The sequence below is a fragment of the Engystomops pustulosus genome, chromosome 5 (genome assembly GCF_040894005.1).
Source record: "Engystomops pustulosus chromosome 5, aEngPut4.maternal, whole genome shotgun sequence".
NCBI lineage: Eukaryota > Metazoa > Chordata > Amphibia > Anura > Leptodactylidae > Engystomops > Engystomops pustulosus.
In genome coordinates, this window is record NC_092415.1 from 25,227,350 (window position 1) to 25,254,039 (window position 26,690).

General features: G+C 40.4%; 1 protein-coding gene across 49 annotated transcripts in view; it reads right to left on the reverse strand.

Moving 5' to 3' along the window:
* Positions 1-26,690, reverse strand: part of RIMS2 (regulating synaptic membrane exocytosis 2) — a 443,591-nt gene that overhangs the window by 147,165 nt on the left and 269,736 nt on the right. For 41 of the 49 annotated variants that reach the window (XM_072151364.1, XM_072151362.1, XM_072151350.1 and 38 more), the window contains 4 exons: positions 20,632-20,679; positions 11,777-11,907; positions 6,778-6,949; positions 1,801-1,954 (listed from right to left, as the gene is read on the reverse strand). In XM_072151364.1, the coding sequence (XP_072007465.1) occupies positions 1,801-1,954; positions 6,778-6,949; positions 11,777-11,907; positions 20,632-20,679 (505 nt within the window). The remainder of the gene's footprint in view (positions 1-1,800; positions 1,955-6,777; positions 6,950-11,776; positions 11,908-20,631; positions 20,680-26,690) is intronic. The other 8 variants (XM_072151360.1, XM_072151358.1, XM_072151384.1 and 5 more) reach the window with 1 other exon arrangement.

Consider the following 26,690-nt stretch of genomic DNA (forward strand, 5'->3'; position numbering starts at 1 on the left):
TCTGGATTCTCCCCATTTTGTGTGGATTATATTCTGATTACAATCTCATCTACCTTACTGATACTGCAAATTTTGGTCAGTACATCATTTTGATCCCTTCTAAACCTACACTGAAGGGGAAAAATAATATTCTACATACCGTAAATCGAGTCAACTTTCAAAAAATGTCATATGTCTAAAAAGTGGAGGAAACACTTTAAGATCCTATTACCTTCCTTGTATGACCGGGCCTCAAAGTTGTCATTATTCAATGTACTAATGTTGTTGATGAACAAGCATGAAAGTGATGCAGACATAATGCCCTATGTCACCGAGCAGAGCGTCAAGTGAGAGGAGATATACTGTGTGGATATATGAAGCGATTCAGCCATCTTCACGGGATGGTGACATTTTCAGCCAGTGGGTGATGCATCATGGTTTGCTATTCAGATTAACATATCTGAATTCAGTTCTTACTTCGAAAAGAAAAGTCCTTTGTAAAATATTAATTTTTTTTGTCTTGGTTTAGGCCATAAACTCCACCCAAAGATGGACTTCCTGACTTGGTGGCTTTGTTCCCATGATCTATCACCATGCCAGTCTTAATTATCACTGTGGGGTGCGGAACTGGGCACCACCGTATGTTAAGTTAAGGGAAAAAAATAAAAAGGGCCCAAATTTGGTTCTGATTAACGATAACATTATCCTAATCAACTTATAGAAGGAATCAAGGCTTCTTGGATCTATTAATTTAGCACATACAAGCCTGAAGGACCTTCCTCCAGTAGCTCCATAGTACCTACATGCCCTGCGTCTATTTACATATACTCTTGGGGGGGGGGGTCATTTATCTTATCTCTGTTTGTTTTGGCTTGTTGTCGTGTTTCCCTCGGCTACTTTGGTAATTTATCAATCTCCCTTTTTCCTTGTGTTAATTATTTTTTTCACAAATGTCTCAAAAATGTCACAGGATTGTCTCAAGTCACTTCTTTCCATTTTCTACTTTTACTTAAGTATGGTTTCGTCTTGAGTTCTTTTTTGCACCCAAATATGTCACAAATTTTAGACAATTTGAAAAGATAAATGCCAAAAATTCCCCAAAAAGGCGTAAAAATTGTAATACGCCAAAAGTTGCAAAAAAGACAGAAAAAATATCAAATAAAAATAAAAATAGATGACCCCCTTGGTGTCTAATTTTGACACTCTATGCTAAAGATGGCCATACATATGAGATAAATGTTCAGATGACCATCTAATAGGTTCCCTTGAATTATCCCCGATGGTGGAGAAAAGGATTGGGCATTCGTACTTCAACTGGAGGATCTTTTATCCTTGGGAAAGCAGTAGATGTCTACAAGAAGTATTACTCCACTATTTCCATCCTTGGCAGTGCCCTGCGTTCCTATGTCTGAGAGGTTGGAATTGTTGGACAAGTACTTATGTCCGACACCTATCGAGTTGGCATGATCAGTCTAAAACTAGTACATGGCAGACATATAAATATTGGGGAATACAACAGATATCTCAGGAGGACAACCATGATATTTGACTCATTAAACATGTACATCTGGGATGTAGGGACTTAGGGAAGAACGTTTCAGAGGTTTCCTGAACATCTGTCGGTACCTTATTTACATATACAGAATAATGTGTAATCTTGTAATACCGCCTGCTTGTGAGATTATACATTTCCTTCTAATGCTGTTATATTATTTAGTTAAAAAATAGTAATTTGCATATGATAGAACATCCAGAGATCTGTATCAATGTTGGGGATGGGTCTGTAGGTAGCACATGCACCGATTACTGCTGAAGACTTACTTTGTAATCTTCTAGTTGGGCTTTCTCCGTGCATCTGCCTCCGTTGCATAAATGGGGACGGGTGGGGTAGTGGCAATGAGGACACATCATGCGTCTGAAGCTTGTACCAATGTGGCTCATCATCTAAAAGTGCAGTTTCTAATTCAATTAGAATCTGTGGAAATAAAAATAATTGGTCAGCAGACAAAAATACAACAGTAAGTTACAGGAACTAGCGAAGTAGTTATAAGTATATTTGAAATTAGAAAATTGCATACAACCCACCCATTGGCTGGTTCACTGCACTTCCTGGGTGTTGCCCAGCACCACAGGAAGTGCTAGGAGGAGACTCCTCAGCCAATCATAGACTGAGTTAGGTCACAGCTCCAAATAGTGAATGGCTTTGTATTCAGTAGACGATTAAGAAGGACTGGACAGTTGGAGAACTTTTGTTATTTTACATATACAGTAAGTTACCAATGAATCACCAGTGATTAACTTTCTATGAAACATTTGCACAAAAAAAAAATATAAACCAGCAGAAAGTCCTGAGTGTTCTAATTATCTGCCCAGAGTTAGCACAAAAGACACAATCTTCTGCCTTTTGGAGGAGAGGTAACTTGTATATTGTATGCAAATGAGCACTGTCTGTAAGACTCTCCAAAAGGAAAACCAGGAGTTGTGATGAGTGGACCCAACTATGTTCGGATCCATGCTGAACATTGCAGGTTCGGGTCCTCTAACCCAAACTTAAGTCAGTAGTTCAGATTTGCCCTTTGGCCCACCCGCCCTTCAGTTAACATCCGTGATCAGAGCTGACATGGTGTTGCCGGTGGCATTTCAAGGGTAACACCCGTGATTGGTGGCAGCACCGATTGTGAGTGTTACCAGTGTGGGTGAACGTCCGGTTTCTTTAAGGGGTCTGCTCATCCCTAAATCAGTCTCATTCCATACAAAGTAGGTGAGTAACTTCTAGATAGCCACAAGTTAATGACTCTAATAGGGCATATTTTTGAAATTTTTCGGAAGTCATAAAGGAAATCTATACTCAGGTTTTAACATAACAAACTAATGACAGGTTCTGGTAGCTTATAACACATAAAGCAAACCTGTTTTTCACCAAATAAAGTCCTCAGAGCAGTAAAGTAAAGTCTATAGAGCAGTCTAAATCATGGAGTCATCCTGTGAAACACTTCTCTGATCTCCTTCTCCCGCCTCCCTTCTGGACACGTAATTGGTCAAAAGCTCAAATCTAATGCATGGGCGGAGAACCTCGTAAACCACCTGACTCCAGACGTGCACTGACCAGTGGAGTCCACAACTCTATTTGTCCAGAGCTTGGAAGAGACTGAGCTTATGAGCTCATGCACACAGCACAGTCGACTACGCGTCTAGGGGAGAGGGGGTCAGGAGGGAAATGAGAGGAGAGTTTCCACAGGATGACTCCATGACTCAGACGACAAGTACTTTTTTTTGTTTGTTTTTTTATTTTAAGTAAGATTGATGGCATCTGATTTTAGAAGCTAAAGTCGTACGTCCAACGGAGGATGGCATATGTACTACGTATCTCTCATTTTCAAAAACAAGATGAAAGCAACTTTTTTTAAGTAACTCTTTTTCAACTTTTTGTGAACCCATTACATTTTCTTTTACTACATCCCCAATATATTTTTTTACCCAGGCACTACCAAAAGGATACACTCTTTTTAGAGCTCATCAAAGAAGGGTAGGCTCAAATGAATCCAGTCCTGTAAATCCTACTCTAGTTATGATGAACTACACGTTAGTCATTCCCTCGTGGAGTATTTAGAAGGTCTTGTCACAAAAGCAGTAATGCCCTCTGTCAGGTACATCATTATACGTCTGCTTGGAGGGATTTCACCACTTTGCCGTCAGTCATCGAGAGGAATCTCACTTCCCGTCTACCTCCATCTGTTAAATGTCAGTAAAGTGTCTAACATGATGTATATATGGGATGCAAATGTATTTGTTTTTTTTTACGAAATGACAACCGAAAACTGAGCAACATGCGAAGAAGTCCATGACAATGTGTGACAATAGGATTGTCATCCTAGACCTTGTGTCATATTCTAAACACACATTACATAACAAGAACTTTGTTACAAAAACATGTGTGATTGAATCTTATTCTTAAAGCAACCCCTCTCCATTCATAATGGATGTATAATGCAGAACCTGAGCTCTCCTTTTCATTCCTTCCGTCATAGGTGTTCTAGTCCCAATTCTCTGTAAAATGGCAACCAAGATTCGGAACAACTCTCCGATAATGCGCTTTGGTAGTCCTAGACACTCCCCCCTGCCCTGGTCCATCCAACATCAGAAGAGGGTATGTCCGACTAGTCTATACACACTATGCTTCAGTAGTCTGTGACACTCATTCTCAGAAGCTGATTGGTCATAACACACAAGCAAAGTAAGGACCGAAAATACGAGAAAAAAAAAACATTCAAAATAAGAGCAGTGGGTACTTTCTTTTAGCTTTACTTCCATTTATTGTAAATTTTTAGATTTTCAAGCAGAAGGTCACTTCATTACCATAATTAGGCTGATAAACTTTTGCACAATTTTTAATCTTCTAGCCTTAATAAAAGAATAGCAATGAAAGCTTTACACATTTTTTATTCAGTTGGATTTGGGTGGAAATCAAGAGTAATACGCAGGTGCTGCACTGGTCATCAATGGAGTTGGAGGGAACAATTTAACATTTTTACACCAAAATAAAAGCTGCCAAAAGGGTTACAATTGTATATTTAGCTCAGCTGGACTCTTTTGTGCAATGTTCCTTACACCCCCCACTCGTTCCCAGGTGATGTTATTTAGGTTATTGGTGACATTGCAGGAAATTTTTTTTAAAAACCTGTTATCGGGACTGCCTAAAAATATCACAAACAGCAGTTAATAACAAAGGACGACTGACATCGGATGTTGGCTCATTTAGCGTGGGGGCGCACATTGTAGGGTTAGGAATTCAGCCATGATGTATAGAAGACTTTTCACCACTTTCACTGACCCCAATTCTTTGCATTCTCTAACACAAATTGTGCTACTAATTCAGGTGCAGATGTAATCTTTTTGGAAGTCCCTTCCGTTACGGAGTGATTAATGTCAATATTTTTTGCATTTCTATTGTCAAGTGGGCGGTGCAAGTCTGTCCACTCTAGCCCCCCATATGACAAGTAGAGAGACAAATGGATATAGTTTCAAGGTACTCTGAGTACCAAATACTCTAATTAGGCTCTGAAATGTCTTATGGGTGGTCCTTAGTTGAAGGCTTTTGACTGCAGATATCCAAAAATATTGACATTGAATGTCTGGGAATGTTGGCGACTATAGAAAAAATTCCAACTACCGTACATTGGAATGACTGAAGCAGAAACTTTTGAAGGATGGAAAGAGTTGGATTTGGTTTAATTGATGAAAGTTCATTAACTGGTTGTATACAACCCAGATTGATACCAACATGGTTGTAGACCATTCCCTGGACATTAAATGCCAAAATATGTCTAGAAAAGGAAGTTGGAACCGATCCCATTGATTATATTAGGATTTAGTTTTCTTTGAAAATGTCCTCAAATTATTCACTACTTGTCTTGGTGACAGAAGACATTTATGATGGACAGGGTCATATTTCCTGTACTCTCTTAGTGACACCTGTCATCCTATCCATCATCCCATCTAATTTTTTCACATTAAACTCAATTAGACAAGAGATGCAGTAGATCGAAGTTTCAGACGTCACAGACGCCATCCATTTTTTTCCATTCATCATCCCATTGATTTCAATGTTCGAAATGATGGATGGGAAGACTTGGCATTCTTCTGTTTATCTCAATGTTGAAACGTGCATGAGGAAAAGCACTCATTGCCACATTATTTTTGGTTAAAAACACAAATCTCTCACCATTACCATATATATACTCGCGTATGTGCTGAAAAATGTCCCCTTGGCTTATACACGAGTCCATATAAGAGTAAAAAATACTTTAAAAATAATAAACTTATATACTCACCCCCCGGTGGCCCCGATGTGTCCGCGCGGCTCGTCTTCAGGCTTCCGCGCCTGTCTTCTTTCTTCTGCTGGGCGCCGCCATGTTTTTCCCCCGGGCGCCCTGCAGAAGAAAGAAGACGGCGCGGAAGTCTGAAGACGAGCCACGCGGACATCGGGGGAGCAGCGCTGCACATCGGGGCCACCGGAGGGTGAGTATATAAGTTTTTTTTAATGCTGGGCTGGGCTGTATTTTACTGGGGGCAAGATGTATACTACATGGGGCAGACTGTATTCTACTGGGGGCAGGCTGTATACTACTGGGGGAAGGCTGGATACTACTGGGGCAGGCTGTATATTACTGTGGGCAGGCTGTATACTACTGGGGTCAGGCTGTATTCTACTGGGGTCAGGCTGTATACTACTGGGGGCAGGCTGTATACTACTGGGGCAAGCTGTATACTACTGGGGGCAAGCTGTATACTACTGGGGGCAGGCTGAGCTGGCTGTATACTGCTGGGGGTAAGCTGGGCTGGCTGTATACTGCTGGGGGAAAGCTGTATACTACTGGGGGCAGGCTGGGCTGGCTGTATACTACAGGGGGCAGCTGTATACTATAGAGGGCTGGTTGGCTATATACTGGGGGGGTCTGTGACCAATGCATTTCCCACCCTCGGCTTATACTCAAGTCAATAGGTGTTCCCAGTTTTTGGTGGTAAAATTAGGGGTCTCGGCTTATACTCGGGTCGGCTTATACTCGAGTATATACGGTACTTCCCACAACATTGGTTGTACTAATGGACAAGATGAAAATGGAGAATGGAGACATCTGATTCCAGTTCTGTGCTGGGCCAAACATCTGATGTTGGTCATCATCACCCACCAAACAGATATTGATGGCCTATAAGTAAAGTCTATCAATATAATTTCCTGATAACCCATTTAAGAATATCATACTATCTTATTCTACAATAGAAATATTTTTGCCTTACCTCTCCTAAGAATTCACTTTCTTCCTCTCGAACTCTTGCTTGATCCCAAAGTGTGATCTCCAACATTCGTTCTCTAAACTCCCGTCGGGGAACTGGAGAGTAAATGAATGTTTGGTTCCATTTGGGTTCTAATGTTTTCTTCACAGTCTTTGTTCTCCTTTTGTTCTTATCACTAAAACAAAGATACCAAGACATCACATGGTCATCATCATACATTTTTTTGAATACAGAAGCCGATTCTGTAAGCAGTGGAAGATTATAATTTGGTCATATCTTCTCCTTTTAGTGTTGCAGGTGCTCAGATTTCTCCTCTTTTCTGGATCATCACATATCATAAATGTAATGTTTTCTCTTAACATCCTTGTTTCTTTTCTGCAGAGTATGTCTCATCAGGTTGTCCCCCAAACTACTGACTACTATTAAGGTGACCACACCCTTCACCCTACAGCTACATGCACAGTGGTGGTCACATGAAGCTACTTGTTTAGTAAGAAACTACTGCAAATATTGAATTGCTTAAAGGGGATTTTACATTGCTTAGAAGAGGCCACCAATATCTGATCAGTGTGGGGGCTGAGAAATCAGCTGTTGGGGCTCTTCACATTAGAGAGAAAGAGGCAAATGACTCTTTGTTCTTTGTAGTGGCCAGAGACTTTGACTGCAGATTTGTATCCTACTTAAGTGAAACGTAAAACCGCCCCACCTACTATGGCATCCAGCCATTGTATCCAGCAACAAGCTATCTGCTCTTGGTATGTTTGTTGTGTTTATGTTGGTCAAGTAGCTGATTGGTGTTGGGACCAGGTGTCAGATAGTCAGAGATCAGATACTGATGGCCTATTGATGGCCTATCTTGAGTATAGGCCATCAATATAAAATCCTTGATCCTTTAAATTATTGGAGTCAATGGTAACAAAGCTTAAAGTGTAACTAAACGTTTCCATAAAATTACATTAATCAATAGTGCAGATGATAATTACAAACTTTGTAATATACTTTATTACAGAAATCTTTTCCTGTGTCCTTCTTTTCCCCCTTCCTTTCTCCCTTACAAAGACAGTTGGTGTAAATCAGCTTTCTATCCTGTTCTCCACAGACAGCTCAGAGATAAGAGAACCTGATTAAGTATCTAATGAATTAACTCATTACAGACATTCCCTGGATAGTCTAATCTCTTCAGAAAACTGAGTCATCAAGTGAAATATTCTCATGGTTTGTAATGAGTTAATCTTTAGCCTCTGCTCCTTATTTTCCAGCTCCTTATCTAACAAGTGGTGAGAAGGCTTGAGTCTTAATAAAGTATTTTACAAAACTTACTTAATTTATTCATTTCTGCAATAACATTTGTACTTTAAGGGTATGTTCACATATATGGGTTGTCTTCAATTTTATTTTTCATCCTTTAATAAGCACAACTGATAAAGATGTTAAGTCAGGTATAAAAAAAAATTTGATGTGACAGATCTATGTGAAGGTGCCCTAAGAAGACTGATAAAAATGACTAGTTATGAACGTGCGATGCAGGGGACGAAGATACAAGAAGGTGGTTACTGAGAATGTAGGGTTTGACACTTTGTATATCAATATTTTTTTACAGTTTTCTAGTGTGGTTCCTGGCACCTCCGGAGGTCACATAGGAAGACTCCAGTATTCGAGATGATAACTGTGTTTACATTTTGGTGTACAAGAGGACAGGTTCCCTTTAAGACTTGAACGTGCAATTAAAAACCACATGAGACTTTTGATTTTTATGCGTAGTGTAGTTAATTATGTGTTTAGACCATCGTAGCTGACCCTTGGCTTGCACCAATAACGCTAGTAACATTAGGATTTCATTAAAAGTATCGACATATTTTACTTATTAGAAGATGGGAATCTCTGCACTTGGCAGACGTTACATGAGAATCCTCTAATGAGAGGAGTGTAAATTTATATTGGTTATCTGCAATTAAAATACCTTAATGACCTTCAATAGGAGATATGAAACCTAATTAAAAGTTAGCTGGTATTTGAGAATATCCCCTTCATTAAGAGCTCACTAATGAAATTCTATCTGAAAGTGCCAAAACTAATAAACACCAAGCTCTGGGCGCTGAGAAATTGCACATTGAGACCATTCAGAGATTCAGGGAAATGTAGAGTAGGTCTCTGCAACTAAAACCCCATGTTCTGGTGCGCATGCTCGACCGCTGCTCCCTATGGAACTGTAGGAGATAGGCAAACCCGAGTCCACTCTAGCCTTTGGCTAGATTCATCCGCCTGTTGGCCTTCTTTTTTTTACGGAGACATGAGTTACGTCGAAATCAATGGGGAACCGAATGTGAACCGAAGACCTTCTATTTTTAGTTTCCACTTTGTTCTTCTAAAATAGAGAGAATAACATAAAGCCCCAACACAAGTGTGAACTTGGCCTTACATGGACGTTCCGACGAAGTGAAGAATGTGCACCATTGCTCTGAGGGGCAGGAGCAGGGGCACTCATTGGGTCTCATTCGTTAATCCTGCAGTCATCAGATACTTATCCCAAATCCTGTGGTTAGGGGACGAGTGTACAAAGTTGGAAATCCCTTTGACAAATTGTTGGACAACTATTTTGGAAGTCGGAGGAATGTATAAGAAAAGCCGTAGATGAAATAAAAGGAGTTGTCTATATTTGACAAATCCATTTTTGTAAGAATAATAGAACAGATCCCCAAACACCATCCCAACAGATTACAGCAACTTACTAAGAGAGAGAACTATTGGATCTATAAGTTAAACACCATGAACCCTTACGGTCTCAATGAAAGCATTGAGAAAATCTAATGAATCTAATGCCACTGACCCTTACTCCATTAAGTCCATCCCATATAGGCTTCCAACCCCCCAATTATTTATACTATTCATCATCATATGGTTCCTATATACTGTTTACTACTATAATGTTTCTTCCCTCACACCAAAGGATTCACTCCATATAATTCCAATTCCCAGATCAACGCCACCAACAATGGACTAACTAACTAATTCCTTTATTAAAACTCACTTTGAGATCAATTTCCTGGTCATCAATTACCATAAAGACTTAACATTATCAACCTCAATAATAGCGCACGTACATACCAGATCCCTTCAGCCTACACTCCACTGACATCTCCGGCACAGCACACCTTCTATTCACCTGCAGAGCGCAGGCGCTCACTCCGCCCCGGCCCTATTTAAATCCCCGGCCAACGGCAGCTGCGATCACTCGTCTCGCTGCTGCTGACCAGACCGGACAAACCCTCTATGTTAGTCCTTTATCCTGCTCATCACCCAAGGTAATTAAAGGGGTTGGACCCGACAACCTTCCGGCCCCCATACACAATGCTGTGTATAGGGACGGATAGGCGTGCCCGGCCATGGCCGTCCGGAAGCTGAATCCAGCGCTGCTCCGGCGGCCATGTTTGTTTACATGGCGCCCGGACCGGAGTGACAGCAGCGCTGGATACGGGAGGGCACCGGGAGGTAAGTACATCTTTATTTTTTTTAAGCAGCCTTGTCCCGGCCACTTTTATCTTTTTTTCAAAAACTCGGACAACCCCTTTAAAGACAAGGGACATTCTAATGCTGGTTTTACTATTACCCTCACAGCACCGCAGGTTTATATATCAATTCGATACCGGACAACTGGCCCACATCTCAGTTCAGCGTAAGAAAGGTCAGATAATATACAATTCCCCCTGCCCCACAGCCACTGGATACTTATTCCTCTGTTTAATATTACACCCTACTTCTCTCTTTTTAGTGTTCATAAAACAGTACTTTTTGTCTAAAGAGTTCCATATTCGATTTCTGATACACAGAAAGGTCAGTTCACTCACCTTTTTATTTGAATTCCATCAATAGATGTTCTTCTTGTCATATTAATGAATCTAAACCTCTGTTATACCTCTAAACACTGGCTTCACAATAATTATTGTTCTAATGTATTACTACATTTTTAAACTTTGTATATTTTGAACCACTCTTATTTTGTTTTATGTGTCAAAAGATTAAAATTTTATATTTTATCTACTATAGACAATAATGTCATTTCCTATGAGATTATAAATTGTACTTTTGTATAACTTCTTGTGGACATCCAAAACCTGACAATACATTATTACAACCTACAGAACCTTGTGGACCTGAAGAAGGGGTTAATCCACCCCGAAACGCGTCGTCCAAATTTTATACTGATGAATTCTTAAACTTTACTGTTTTTATGTATAATAAATGTCTCTAATCTAGTGAACAATTGTTGTTATGCATATAATGATCTATCGATATAGCAAATCCTGAAAAAAAAAGAGCAGCGCGACCAACCACTGGACACCCACTTCACAAATTTTTGTAAGAAGGGTTACCCAAAAATAAACTCATCAAAGGAAGTTTCGCTACAAAGATAGTGCTCATGGACACTGGTGGCGCTGTGATTAGTAAAGGATAACCCAATCCGCTGCATGTCATGTGATCCCATTACACCATAGCATACATGGCAGTAATCCCAATTTTGGTGGACAATGCTGTAAACCAAACTTGAGGTAGGTTGTTTAATGGCGTGCGCAGGATGGCTTAAAAGTCCCCATCGTGTCAATTAAATTTTGGTAAGTATTAGAGATTAGCAAATCTTCAGGAAATTCTCAGGAACCGAATCAAATCCAAATCTTTTCTGCTGTGCTCCGGACATATAATGGAAGTGCCACTGTCATTCACCCCAAACCTTAGCGAGGGGGAAGGACAAAAGGCAATAAGAATTTAAAAATTCCGAAACGAGATAGAATCTTATCATGAAAAATCAGTGTTCAGAAGGAATAGAAGGGTTATTTAACATCTTACAGGACAATTGGAGCAAAGTTTGATCGGATCGAACAAGGTCAGACCCAAACCGAATCTTTTAAAAAAAATTGGAAATTTCTACGTATTGATTTTGATGGATTCTACATATCCCTCATCTCAAGTAAGAAGAACATACAATAATAAACGCCTCTGAACATACCTTCGATCCGGAAGAAAATAAATTTTAACATAAGGGTTTCTCGGTCTCCCATCCTCTCTCGATGGCAGGTCCTTAGCTCCTAATATGGTGACAATCAATTGATGACCAACTTTGTCATACCAGAGTTTTATCTGCAGAAGAGAAAACAGGCTATTTTATAGGGGAACACACACTGGATATAAATAAACATATATATATATGTATAAAAGTAGTAACATAAAAGTAATAACATGATTCATGCTGAATGATGGTGCAGATATTATACTGCTAGTACTTTATATAGAACACAGCAATAAGTTTATTCAAGGAATCCTACACAGGCGGTCCCCTACTTAAGAACACCTGACTTACAGACAACACCTCGTTACAAACGGACCTCTGGATGTTGATAATTCACTGTACTTTAGGCTATAATAATCAGCTGTAACAGTTATCACAGGTGTCTGTAATGAAGCTTTATTGTTAATCCTGGTTCTGATGACAATCCAACATTTTTAAAATCTAATTGTCAAAGCGGCCAAAAAATGTTGGCTGAGGTTACAATTATAAAAATATACAGTTCTGACTTACATACAAATTCAACTTAAGAACAACAAACCTACAGAATCTATCTTGTACATAACCTGGGGACTGCCTGTATTACTAACTAGCTGCCGAGTGTCCTTTATCACGGTGCTCAACCATGGGGTTAAACACCAAGGTTCTAGGAGGAAGCATTGAGAATGGAAATAGAGTAAGTAACGGTTACGATGGGCAACTAGAACAGTTCTGCCCTCATACACGTCTGATAAATCACCCCCAAAGTAGGGAATTTGATACAACCCATAAAGTTGCTCAGCTAAGTTTATAGCCTGTTTCCATAGAGATCCCACATTTCGACAAATGTGGCGTGCAAAGGGAACGGGTAAAAATAAATTTGCAGGTTTTGGGTGGAATGTAGGATTTTATAGTGAGAATCCATTGGAGTTTTGTATAGTTTTACATATATAAAAAATAATAAAAAGTTTATACAAACCCAGAAGTCCTTGCTCTTCAAGCCTGTGCCCTTCTGGCAATAAATAGCACTAGTATTATATAATATTAGTATTCTATGCAGTATTATATAATCACTAGTATTAAGTAATAATAGACACAGGTTCAATCGAGCGCTGGGCTAGCACTGACATGACTGCAATATAATCACCATTTTTAGAGTCTTAGACGTGAGGACTGAATTTATTGTAGCTACTAGGTTTATGGCACGTTGAGGTAACCTAGATTTTGCTGATTTTTTCTATATCAATCTGATTCTGTTCATTGTGAGCCAGTTGAGCCCACAATTTTCTATGACAATAAAACTGGCCATTAAAGGGGTTTCTCAGGAATGATAAAAACCCAAGGGAATTACATATACTTGAATAACACATTTATGGCCCACTCCTGTTCCCGATCCTTCCAGGGGGTCATGGACTCGCCTAAGTCAATGAGTGGCCTTTCTTAGACATGGGACATTACTTCCACTTCCCAGGAGACTTTCCTTCCCATGTCTGAGGAGCACAATCATAGGATGAAGCAGCTTCCGTGAGCTCCCAGAACTTTTGTTCGTTCTCAGGCCCAAAAACTCAGGAGCCAGAGTGGGATAAAGTGAACCTGACACCAGGAATGTCATTTTTAGCTGTTGCCAGGTTCCAATAGTCTACAACAGAAAAAAGAGGCAGGTGGATGTGTATAAAAAGACCACAAAACCATAGACTATGCTATGATTTTAAAAAAGCCATTGATATCATTCTGAATACCGTCACTACTTTATAAAGGTTTATTTCGCATTACTTGGATCCCTCCCAGAAGCATGTAGTGAGTCCCTGGAGAGAGGGGGAAGCTGCAGCCTCTGTGTCTGTGTCTCCTCTCCTCACCCAGATCCCTCCCCTTCCCTGTCATGTAAATTGAGCATACATACAGGTGAGGGAAGGGGATGGTGTGAAGTAGAGGAAGAACCTATTGGAAGGCTGATACACAGGCACACAAATGCTGCTGCTGTCCTACTTCAGCACTCACCACATGTTGCCACAGCAGAGATCCAGTTAATGTGAAATAACATTTTAAAAAGTACTGAAATGAATCAGAATGCTCACAAAGGCAGTTTTAAAATCAGTAGAGATTGGTCTATTGGAACCCGTCCCAGCTTAAAATGACATTAATGGTGACAGATTTGCTTTAAGTCCATACTGATGAGGAGCAAAAATACAGAAACAGTGCTGGTTGTATACACATTTCTTGTTTGGCTTTTAGAAGCTATTTCGCATATCGGTTCCATGAAATTTCCAGGGTGATTTTTCAGCAGATCCCCTCGATAACTATAACATTGTAGATGAAAACACAGAGTCTTTCTGTGTATCTGATTTTCCCAGTACGACATATTCCATATTCCTGCAGAAATCAGAACGTCCTCTCTAATTACAATGTAGAAAATAGGCAAATGCTCTAAATAAGCAAAACCTTCATATCTGGGGCAGCGCTGTGCATTACTTACTAATTAAGGCTTCTATCTGTACAATTAGATAATACTGAGTGGGAGGGGGCGAGATTTCTTGTTAATTATATTTTGTAGGATCTTCAGATATTTTTTTGAAGCAAAGATATTATTTAACACTTATGAGAGTGCCAATTACATCTAAAGCCACATCATCAGCACTGGAACATTCAGTATGGACCACTAAGCCTGTATTAAAGGGAAATGCACAGGGTTGCCTAGCATAATTAGCATAATTTTAAAAGTTGATTTTAGGAAGAAGGAGGCCATGGATAACACATAAAAGAAGATTATCACAGTCCCGGTGTCTGGATCTATGAGTAATGTCCCTGGTTTATCATGATGGATTTTGATGATTGTGATAATTGTAGTAATTTTAATGTATATAGCTTTTTTAAAATTTTTCCTGGTTGCCGTAGAAACAGACTACCATTTATGAATATGTTGTCAGGAATCTAAGCTGTATTCAGAAACTTTAGCTTTTTATGTGAACAGGTATAACTTAGAATTTATTTTATTATTCCGATGTAAAATTGGACATTTATAGGAATAGAAGAAAAACTTATGAGAACACTTACCTATATATCATTTTACAAGACTCTCACAAACATGTTATATAGACACAAATAATAAATCCTTGGTACTTCCTTGTAATTTATTAGATAAAATTATCCATCAACTTTTATGAAATGTACTCTAGTAGCTTCCTCATTGGGTAGCTTCCTACATGAATTGAGTCCAGTAAAGGGTTAGAGCCTGGGCCCACCGGGGGATCCTCTGGTACTCCGGTGGGCCAGTCCAACACTGTTCCATGAATTTGACGTATTGGCATGGCAGCTCTCTTTTGGAGAAGAGTGATGGTGAAAGGTTTCTACTCCAACAAGCTGTCTCATTTGAGACTTCATAAAACAACCTCAGGACATTCAACTGATGGCCAGGTCCTGCTGCTGATTTTGCCAAAAGAAGCTAAATCTGGGATTGCATGGCAGCTAATCATGCAAAAAAAAAAGGGTTGTTTGCAGTCTGCCGAAACGGGAGACACAATAGAGTGGCTCTCTATTCTCAGACATAGAGGCATAGGCCGTAATAGGGTACATGAAATTCCTCTTTATGCCTTACACCTGAATTTCCTTGCAGCACCCCCACAGGTAAAATAAAGTATTACACATTCAGTCTATCAACTATCCTTCTTTTCACAACCAGAAATATCAATAACATTGAAATGAAGGACAATTTGCATGCATCTCATAAGGAAAGCCTGAAAGGTGTCTAATAAAGACATGCAATGAATAACATGGACATGGTTAAAAACAAACACATAGACACAAGAAGTGACAAAGCCGGATGCAGTGATCTTATGGTTATGTTTTTTACATATTAAATGTTGACAAAAAAAAATCATCAATCCACTGAGACTTTCATACGGTTCTAACTAATGCTGATACATACAACATCCTGTAATACTGTGTCCATACTATACATACAACATCCTGTAATACTGTGTCCATACTATACATACAACATCCTGTAATACTGTGTCCATACTATACATACAACATCCTGTAATACTGTGTCCATACTATACATACAACATCCTGTAATACTGTGTCCATACTATACATACAACATCCTGTAATACTGTGTCCATACTATACATACAACATCCTGTAATACTGTGTCCATACTATACATACAACATCCTGCAATACTGTGTCCATACTATACATACAACATCCTGTAATACTGTGTCCATACTATACATACAACATCCTGTAATACTGTGTCCATACTATACATACAACATCCTGTAATACTGTGTCCATACTATACATACAACATCCTGTAATACTGTGTCCATACTATACATACAACATCCTGTAATACTGTGTCCATACTATACATACAACATCCTGTAATACTGTGTCCATACTATACATACAACATCCTGTAATACTGTGTCCATACTATACATACAACATCCTGTAATACTGTGTCCATACTACCACTAGGCACAAAACTGAAATGTGAAAAGGGTCTGGAAGTACTAAATGGATGCCGGCTGTAGCCAGTGCACCTGAGTGGGACAAGAACGTTCGTCCAACCAGCATGGGAGGGAGAGACGCAATTCCTGGTTCCGCGCATGTTTCCCAGTGTACAGGCTGTTATAAATGTGGCCCTATGTGTTTCCATGTTAACAGACTACAAAGATTGTGTAGTCAGATTCTACGGTCATACTGCCATATATTAAGCCCTCCTGAGATTTGTGCGTTATGCGAGAATAAGGGAGAATTACATTCACATGTATATTATATGCAACATACAGATTTAAAAACTTAAAAAATAGGGCTTACCCTGATGCAAATAGATACAATAGACAATAGATATATAGATAGATAAATAGATAGATAATAGATTGAAATATATAGATAGATAGAAACGTCGCCACTTGTTCAATAAAGATCACGTTTTTTTGAATCTGGAACCTTGGAGTGCTGTCCGCTATATATCTATCTATCTCATATCTATCTATCTATCTATCTATCTATCTATCTATCTATCTATCTATCTATCTATCTCATATCTATCTATCTATCTATCTCATATCTATCTATCTATCTATATATCTATCTATCTCATATCTATCTATCTCATATCTATCTATCTCATATCTATCTATCTATCTATCATCTCATATCTATCTATCTATCTCTATCTATCTATCTATCTCATATCTATCTATCTATCTATCTATGTATCTATCTATCTCATATCTATCTATCTATCTATCTATCTATCTATCTATCTATCTATGCATCTATCTATCTCATATCTATCTATCTATCTATCTATCTATGCATCTATCTATCTCATATCTATCTATCTATCTATCTATCTATCTATCTATCTCATATCTATCTATCTCTTTTATCTATCTATGTATCTGTATCTATCTTTCTTCTATATGTCGTGTACATGTGTAATGTGCATACAGAATATATTTTCAGTAAATCAGCCTGTTTACCCTCTGGGGTTGCCATTACATCAGACTTTCTGTATTGTTACTATTCTGATTTGCTGAGTGATAATATTACAAATATAAATAAACAATTTTATAGTAACTATAAAATAACATAACTATTATGTCATTCCTATAGGACAATTAGTCACATTGAGCTCCAGATACACGGCACAATGTAAGAGAAGGTTCCCGTCCTACTATATCATACAGCTCAGTGATGGCGGTGACACAGCATGCAGCGGATTAGTAGAGACTAGTGCTAGGAAACAGATTCCTCATAAAGAGAGGCAACCAATCTGTACCTTATTCACAGTATAATGGCAGCTACTTCCCATTCACTTGTATTAGACGCTCACATGACAACCATCAGGACATAAATGCCCCCCCCCCCCCATATTTTGAATAAGAATATTTCCCCTTTGTAGAATAAGGTACAAGTTGATGTGCTTGTCTTTTACTACAGGAGCTTGTACGGATTGGAAAATGCAGTAGGAAGCATGTTGTGATTGTGGACTGATACCAAAAAGCTTTAAAGAGACTCTGGCTAATGCTACAGATAATACAGCTGAGCTGCAGTACCAGGCACTGCCATGCAGAAGAGGGGGCGCTCATTGAATAAAAAATTTATAATTCTTTTGTGTTTGAAATCTCATAAAATTCCATTAAGTGACCGTAACCGTGGAGCCTTTTTGGTATTTCCAGGGAAAAGTGTTAATCCAAAAACATCAAAAAATTAAAGTTTTTAATATTTTTCAAGGTATTATTCCTATAAATAGATTTCGTTTTCATAATGTGAAGTCTTATGTCTACTTTTATGTGTCCTTCCTTTGAAATGAAATGGTGCATTCCAGTGTTCTCCAACGTCTTGCTCCACCACTGTTGTAGGGGGCTGTAAAGACATGATGGGAGTTGTGCTCCAGGAAGAGTTTGGAGACCCCTGGTATACAGTATACACAAGAGCTTGTGCTGTAAACCTGATGCGTTGTTGATCAAGCTTCATCTTCCGAAAGTTTTATTGACCCCCCAGGGCTCCTGTATAATGGCTTTTTATGGGCTGAAGATTTGGTGTTGGAAAAAATATGTGTCAAAATCCACCTCCCTTTTGGAGAAAAAGAAGCAACAGGCCCAATATTTTATGGGTGTAGAGCAAGGCAGACATGTGGACATGGATTTGCCGTCAGAAAATCGGCATCTTTCTCCGAGGGACTGTACCCTAAAGGTGCTCTGTCCACAGGGAGTGCCAGGATCCCTCTATATGTGATAGGAGCAGTACATATGTGAACACCACTCCATTCACTTCTATGGGACGGCCTGCGTCAATCCCACGCTGCTCCATTCGCACAAAGAGGACTCAGGGATCCTGATCACTGTTGGTCTCAGGAGTTAGACCCTATTAATAACCACCGATCCTCAATCCTGTGATCAGGGGTGATACGTTTTACTTGATTTTAGTTGGATAGCCAAGTGTTGAACCAACTCTTAAGCTTCCCATGGATGTGTGGCAGATGCACACAATCGTGAAAATCCATGTGCCACCTGTTATTTGTATGGTCAGTACACGCAATACTTTACCAGGAAACCTACCATCAAAATCCGTCATGATAAACCAGGGACACTTACTCATAGATCCAGGCACCGGGACTGTGGTCATCTTCTTATATTTATTATCCACGGCCTCCTTCCTTCTAATTATGCTAATGAGCCAGAAGGGCTCAGGAATTGGAAGGGGGGTGTTACTAGGGCCCTCCATGCTGCAGCTTCACACGGTGTTACACTGTGCATGAGCACTTCTCCCACTACCCATGCTGTCTCAGCACTTCCTCCCTTTCTATGCCTGATGTAATCTTACAAACTGAAAGGGGGAAGTGTACAGTGTAACTGCCTGTGAAGCTGCATTTCTAGTAACTAGTAACAGCTAGTAAGCATCATTTTAAAAGTTGATTTTAGAAGGAGGGGGCTGTGGATAACACATATAAGACGATTACCGCAGTCCAGGTGCCTGGATCTATGAGTTAGTGTTCCTGGTTTATCCATGCTTGACTTTGATGGTTTATTTCAGGATTTTGTGACTGATCTATTAAATACAAGAGTGCACCTAATCACAATCCTTTTTCACGGATCACCCATAGGGGGGATTTAGCACATTTTGTACACCTTAACAGTAATACAAGCCGTGATTTAGTCGCAATTTCGGATGCAGAGCCAGAAATTGCGGCTTCTCCACTCTCTACACTGGTTGGTGCTTGGCCATGCAGTGGGCCGGCGCAGGGTGTTGCTGCCCTGCACCTGCACATTGCTTAAAGCCTGTCCCTGCACCTGAGGACACCCAGAGATGGTCACAATCATAGAAGCTTAGACGAACGGTTCTTTCCGTTTAAGTCAGAGATCATTGTTGTCCTCAGAATCTGGATCGCCCTCCAGAAGGCTATAACATGTTAGTGTAAGCAGAGCTGATTTTAATTAGATGAAGCAAAGATGGATCTGCCTCTATTAATAACCAGGAATGCAGAGTTAGATGCAGGTAGGTACTTTTTAGCATAGCGTGTTAGTTTTTGCAGCAAAACTACCATTATTATTAACTTTGAAGTGGAGTTTTTTAGATGAAGCACCGCCGTGCACCCTCCCCTCAGCCACTGATCATCAACACGTAATAGGGATTGAGTTCTTTAAACATAATTTAAAGGGATACAGTCATGTCTTTAGACCCTAAAGTGTTCTTCAGAGAGGGGTGTGTGGTCTTTGGTAACGGTTCTGCCTCTGGAATGGGCCGACGCTGTCATATTGGAGCAGATTTATCAAGCTGTCTGAAAGTCAGAATATTTCTTGTTGCCCATGGCAACAAATCACAGATCCCCTTTAAAATATTCATGAGCACTGGTAAAATGAAAGCAGAGTTGTGATTGGCTGCCATGGGCAACTAGAAATATTCTGAATTTCAGACAGCTTGATAAATCTGCCCCAATATCTCTCTTGGCATCTGCATTCTTTATTATGTCTAAGACTCCAGATTTTGGAATATTTCATCGAGAGGATTTTTGATGTGAAAAATAGCTACGAAATCTGTAATTTCCAGGCCTAAAATAAACGTTTGAGCAGCCACGTCTCTTTAAAGTTTCCCAATGTGCTACAATGTTCATGCACTAGTGTATGGGTCGCTCCGGAGAATGCACAATGCTAGCAACACGCTTCAAAAGATAGGGGAAAACAAACCAAATGTGCAGTTTTCCTCCAATGCATTTTCCAAACTAAAACAAAAACAAAACAAAACAAAAAAACAAAATATGAACACACAGCTTTAAGTTAGTGTCAGGCAGAAAAAGCCTTTACCTGGACCCTAGGAACAAAAGGCGCTGTTCTTCTATTAAGGCTTTGGCTCTGGTAAGCGAAATTAAAACAAAAAGAAAAAAAAAAAGGGGGAAAAAATAAAAAAGCAATAAAAAACAAAAACCAAAAAAAGACAACAAGCTGAAATTAAAAAATAATTCAAAATAAAACACAAGTATTGAAATCAACATCAAGAGCAACAAAGTACACACCAAAAGCACAAAGTTATAGCTGAAACGGCTGGAAGATTCCAGGCATTGCTAATACATACTACATGTACAGACATTTTCTTAAAGGAGCGCTCCAGAAACTCAGTCCCGTCAAGTGCAGGGGCAGAGGGGGCGGAGCATCACACTGTGTGATGCTCCACCTCCTGGACTAGGCTAACATAATGTATGGGTTTTTACTGGAGCGTTCCTTTAAATATCATTTCACTTTTATATGTTTTAGTCGTTTTTGGGCAGGTTCAAACACCTCAGTGGAATGGTAAAATCCATGAAAAATTACAAATTTATTCCAAAAAAAGAAGAGAATTCTAAGGATTTAGGCTACAGTATCATGGACATTCCGATTGTTAGACATGATAGTTTTCATGGGACAGAACCTTTTATTTTTTTTAGCAAGGACCCATTGACATCAATGGGTAAAAAGCATCTGTGTAATCGAGATTTTGTGTACAACCTGTCCCAGATCATGGACACCACAGGGATGTAAAACACATTCATGTGGATAAGTTTCTGAAGTGGTTACACCAACTATTTAGAGGAAATCTACCACCAGGATGAAGGATTGTAAACCCAGCACACTGACATACTGGTGTGTGCCCCCTCTGGCAGGATCTGCTCTTTTTTAAGCTTCTTATTCCCTGGTTTTTATGAAAAAAAAAAGGCTTTTAAAGTTATTCAAATGAGGGGTAAATGATAGGATTATATGGAACCTGGAGGCCCTAAGGCTCATTTGCATAGTTTTTAAAGCCTAAAAAAGAGCAGATCCTGCCAGAGGGGGCACACACCAGTACATCAGTGTGCTTAGTTTACAATCCTTCATCCTGGTGGTAGATTTCCTTTAAGTTATCCCCAATCCACAGTATAATAAGGGGATGAGAGGCTGATCGGTGAAGGTCCATCACCAATATTGTGAACAGGAGCTCCAGCAATCCGGACAATGGTTCAGTTCTACCTAATAGGTGAAGAAGCAGGTCAATCATGTCTCCTCCCACTCCATCTAATTGTATGGTAGTGATGGAAATTGCCGAGCACAGCACTCAGGTATAAATCGATTTCACTCATTAGTGAGAACAGGACCCTCGTTCTTTCGATTCTAGGTGTGTTCAGCATTTGGACCCTCAATGATCAGTTACTTCACCCCTATCATGAAGATGGGGGGGGGGGGTTACTTAAATAATTGGTACAATCCTTTAAGCTACATGCTCACCTCTGGCCAGGAGCAGTGATTGTAACAGGGAACTTCTCTAAAATAATTTGTCGGCAATCTAAGACCTCAAAGCTCCAGGGTACAAAATCATAAGAAACTCTACAATTTTCAGCACACGACTATAAAACTTTTCTACATCAATCCTGCTGCATGTGAATGATTGGTTCATGTCATGGTTCATGTCTTCCAGTTTTTCCTACATAAAAAAGTGGATCCATGCCAATAGAGGTGTGTGGACCGATCCTAAAACTTCCTGAGACTGTCTGCAATGCATCTTATAGCGATCAGTCTGATTCTTGTATCGGACATGTAGGTAAGATAGTAACACATAACATAAGTTGTCAAATCTCTAACAATTACACATAGTCATACACAGTGAGATTGATAGTACTGTGGTAGTCACTGGTGGGATGTGTTGCACATTGTAGGTCCCCTTATGTTGTATCTTCTGTTAATGTCCCCACACAGTGATGGGGTGTGAGTGAAATCCCTAAACCAGTTGCTTTAAAATGCAACAAATTCTGGAAAACAAGCCGATAGAATATATCCTCCCTATGTGACTAAGGTATCAATCTTACAAAAATAAGCATTGGGGCCCCAACACACACATATGCTTGATTATAGCAGGGATATGCTAAAGTTGTAGAGTGGCAATTGCAATGGCAAGTGGCAATGAGCCACCGAAGTTGGAATAAAGTTGACTTTGAGAAGACTTCTCCATTATCTGGTGGGTTCACCAGATAAAATTTTCCACTATTGAGCCACTATTGGATTAGTGTGAACTCCTCTGGTTGGGCCACTTCAGACTCTGGACAATCCCCTTAAGTTCACAATTTTTAGCTCAATAAACGCTACATATAAAGTAGAATGTGTAAAATTCGTAAATACTAAAATGAAATTTTTTCTTGCCCTCTGTTTGCCCTTCTGGGTCAGATTATAGAATGGATAACATAGGCAAATTGGGCTTTTGATAAGTTTTTACAGGTCTTCACCAGACTTGGGACTCAATCTAAACTTCCTAATATGTGGCCCTTACGCTCACAGTGCGGGCAATGTAGAGTGTTATCTTGGAACACTGTGGGGCATATGTATCAAAAAATGTCCAGTTTGCCTTAGTATTGTGCAGGGGGCACCAAATTCATGATTGTGGCGCATGTTCTTCATGAATCTGGCGCCCCCTGCACTGCCCAGACAGAGTGCACCAACTTTTTTTGGTGCACCTTTCACATGGGGCGTGCGACACAATTCTGTTGGACTTTTCATGATAAATGTGGCACACAGTCAGACCCTGCACAGGATTGCCCCCTTATGCGCAGATTTTTGGTCATGTTGGGTGTAGCGCAGCTGCGACACAAGTGATTCGCTTGCAACACATATGTGGCGCAGACACATTGCAAGCAGTTTGCACATAAAATAATATGCAAAATTCGACAGAAAACTGGTGCAGGGGCTTTAGTAAATAAGGGTCCCTATATGTTGTATTATGCACGTGGTGGGGGTACATGGCACTGTGATTTGAAACCTTGATCTGATCTTAAAAGGGACCTACCACCACGACTCTACCTATAAAGGTAGAACGGGTGGTAGGTGGATAAATGGGACGTAAGGATAGCCCTTTTTGGGCTAATCCTTACGTCCCGGCTATCCTTTTGTAAACTTTAATCAGTTGATATGCTAATTTAATTAAGCGGCTACTGGGGAGTGGAGTAGCCGGACATGAGGCTACTAGTCGCGGCTACTCCACGCCCCAGTAGCCTTGTTCCTCCGCCTACCATGTAATCTTCGGCGCGCAGCACCTCGTAGCTGCGCGCCCTCGTCCGAGCACCCGGCGTCTGCGCATGCGCAGTAGCGCCGGCCTCGGAGCTACGGCTGCGCACCCGTAAGCCTGCGTCCTGCGCATGCGCAGAACGCAGGATATTCGCACGAGGGCGCGCAGCTACGAGGAGATGCGCACCGAAGATTACCCGGTAGGCGGAGGAACAAGGCTACTGGGGCGTGGAGTAGCCGCGACTAGTAGCCTCATGTCCGGCTACTCCACGCCCCAGTAGCCGCTTAATTAAATTAGCATATCAACTGATTAAAGTTTACAAAAGGATAGCCGGGACGTAAGGATTAGCCCAAAAAGGGCTATCCTTACGTCCCATTCATCCACCTACCACCCGTTCTACCTTTAGAGGTAGAATCGTGGTGGTAGGTCCCCTTTAAGGTCCAAGTCACATTCAGGAAAATAATTTCTTCATACTAAAAGTAAGAAAAAGGTAGAAGCTGCTCCATTTATAGGTTGATTCCATATCGTATTCCTGTTGACTACGGTAACTAATAATAGACAGCACACATGGGCCCCGGTTCTGACATTGTACCTGCTGTTAGAAGCATATGGTATCTGCTCTTCACCGTCCATCAGTAAGTGGAGATAATGTTGCGGTGCAATGTCCTAGTTCACTCCAGAAATGATAACACAATAAATATGTTTTGACCTACATTACTATGTGTAGGGTTGCAATCAGTAAAACCTCATGCACACGGATGGATGCTCACCCAGGCCGGGTGCAGGAGAGAGGTGGGGAGACCGCTCCTCACCCCTCCTCTTTCCATATAAAGACAAGCACCGATGCTGTAATATCTTAAAAAGTAGACCATGTCCTATATTTTTCCATACAAGGTCCCAGTGTGGTGAGACAGACCAGCCGCCATGGCATTTTAGGGATTTTATTTGAGAAATAGGTTGGGAGAAGAGTCTATGACGTGTTGTAGAAATGTCATTTATTTTACTTTGTGGTTTACTTTCTCGATATCTTATCATTAATCCTGATTTAGCCTTTTTTGGACTGACTGGTTAAGAGTCTAACTAGAGGGGTTTTCTAGAAAAAGTGATAACATTTCCATAGAATGGGTCCTTATAGAAAGAGTTGACCACTTGTATTAAACTTTACCTTAAAGGGAACCTGTCACCAGGAGACCCATTTTTAGCACTCCCCAGTCCCCACAGAGCATAGTACATACGCTGCCAAAGTGTTTTTGTATAAAAAATAGGTTTTTCAGAAAAAAAGATATGTATATTGCTGTGTGACTTGGCAGTTGCCAATTGGGAGGAGCTGGAAAGGAGCAGTTCCCCCCCACCCTTGGGAAACATGTGACCTTTTCAAATATATGAATAACTCCCCTCACTCGGGATTGGCTGTAGAGGAGCAGGGGGCGTCGCTAAGCCCAGTGATGGGTGTTTTCATATATTTGAAAAGGACACATGGAGAAGCTGTTCCCCAAGGGTGGGGGGGAACTGCTCCTTTCGAGCCCCTCCCAAAAGGCAACTGCCTAGTCTCACAGCAGATGCTAATGAAAGGTACAATATAACATATCTTTTTTTCTGTAAAACCAATTTTTAATACAAAAACACTTTGGCAGCGTATGTGGGACTGGGGGAGTGCTTAAAATGGGTCTCCTGGTGACAGGTTCCCTTAAAGTATAAAACCCTAATTGGGTTACCCACATTTCAAGTATCTCGTTTCTGGATGGAGGAGGCTGTGGTTATGACAGTAATGACTGCATGGCCTCCTCCGTTCACCCGAAGCCAGTAGGACGTGGGACATTACAGGAAGGGGTCATGTGACCTCCCGCTAAACATTAACAGGGTAAGTATAATATAGGAGACCCTATAGGGTCTTATAATTAACCTGTCAAAGTTTTATATCAGAGGCACTCCCACAGAACAGCTCTTCTCAGAGAACAAAACAGGAAGCAGACAGCTCCATTCTCTGTGTAGTGGTCAGGCCGGGTTACTGCAGGTCGCCTTCCATTATTTTCATTGGAACTGGGGTATGATGACTTGACTCAACCACTTCATCTAGAACTGAGAGCAGCTGATCGGCAGGGGGCTGGGTGTTAGACCCCCACCAATGTAATAATAGGCCTTATACTTAGAATAGTCTATCAATATAAAGCCGGATTCCACCACTAATTCTCATAGTCTCATAGGGTATAGCATAATGTGAGCAATCCATAAGTGCAGGTGTCTATTTAACCTTGACTAAGCTCCCCCCTGGCCCAGTAGTTCCCCATAAACGTAGTCATCGCTTTCATGCAATAATTACAAGTGATAAACGGCTGCAATTAACGAGAAAGCAAAAGAAGCAATGTTTATGAAGGCATATAACATTTCCTAATCTCACCCCCATTAGAGTCCCCTAGGAAGAAGCAATACACTAAGAATCTGTGGGTGGAAAGCTGGGAAGTAATAAATGTACAATAAGCAAACTGAGAAAAGTTATTATAAATGAAGCCCCCTTCTGCCTCCACCAGACGCACGGCATAGTCAATAACAAAGCAAAGGCATCTAACGGGAAGAGACTATAGAAACAGGGGCGTAACTTGATGGGGTGCACAGGTTGCGGTTGCACCAGGGCCCAAGAGGTTTAGGGGGCCCTTATGGTGTTACTTTCCCATATGAGAAGACTATTACTATAAACCATACATTAAAGTTGGGGGCCTGGCACAGAAATTGCACTAGGGCCCATCAGCTTCTAGTTACACCACTGTATAGAAGGGTGAAGGATAATATTGGTAATACGAGTCCAAGGATTATATGCAGGTATAGGGGCTTATTTATCATTAAACCAGATTCTTGGGACAGT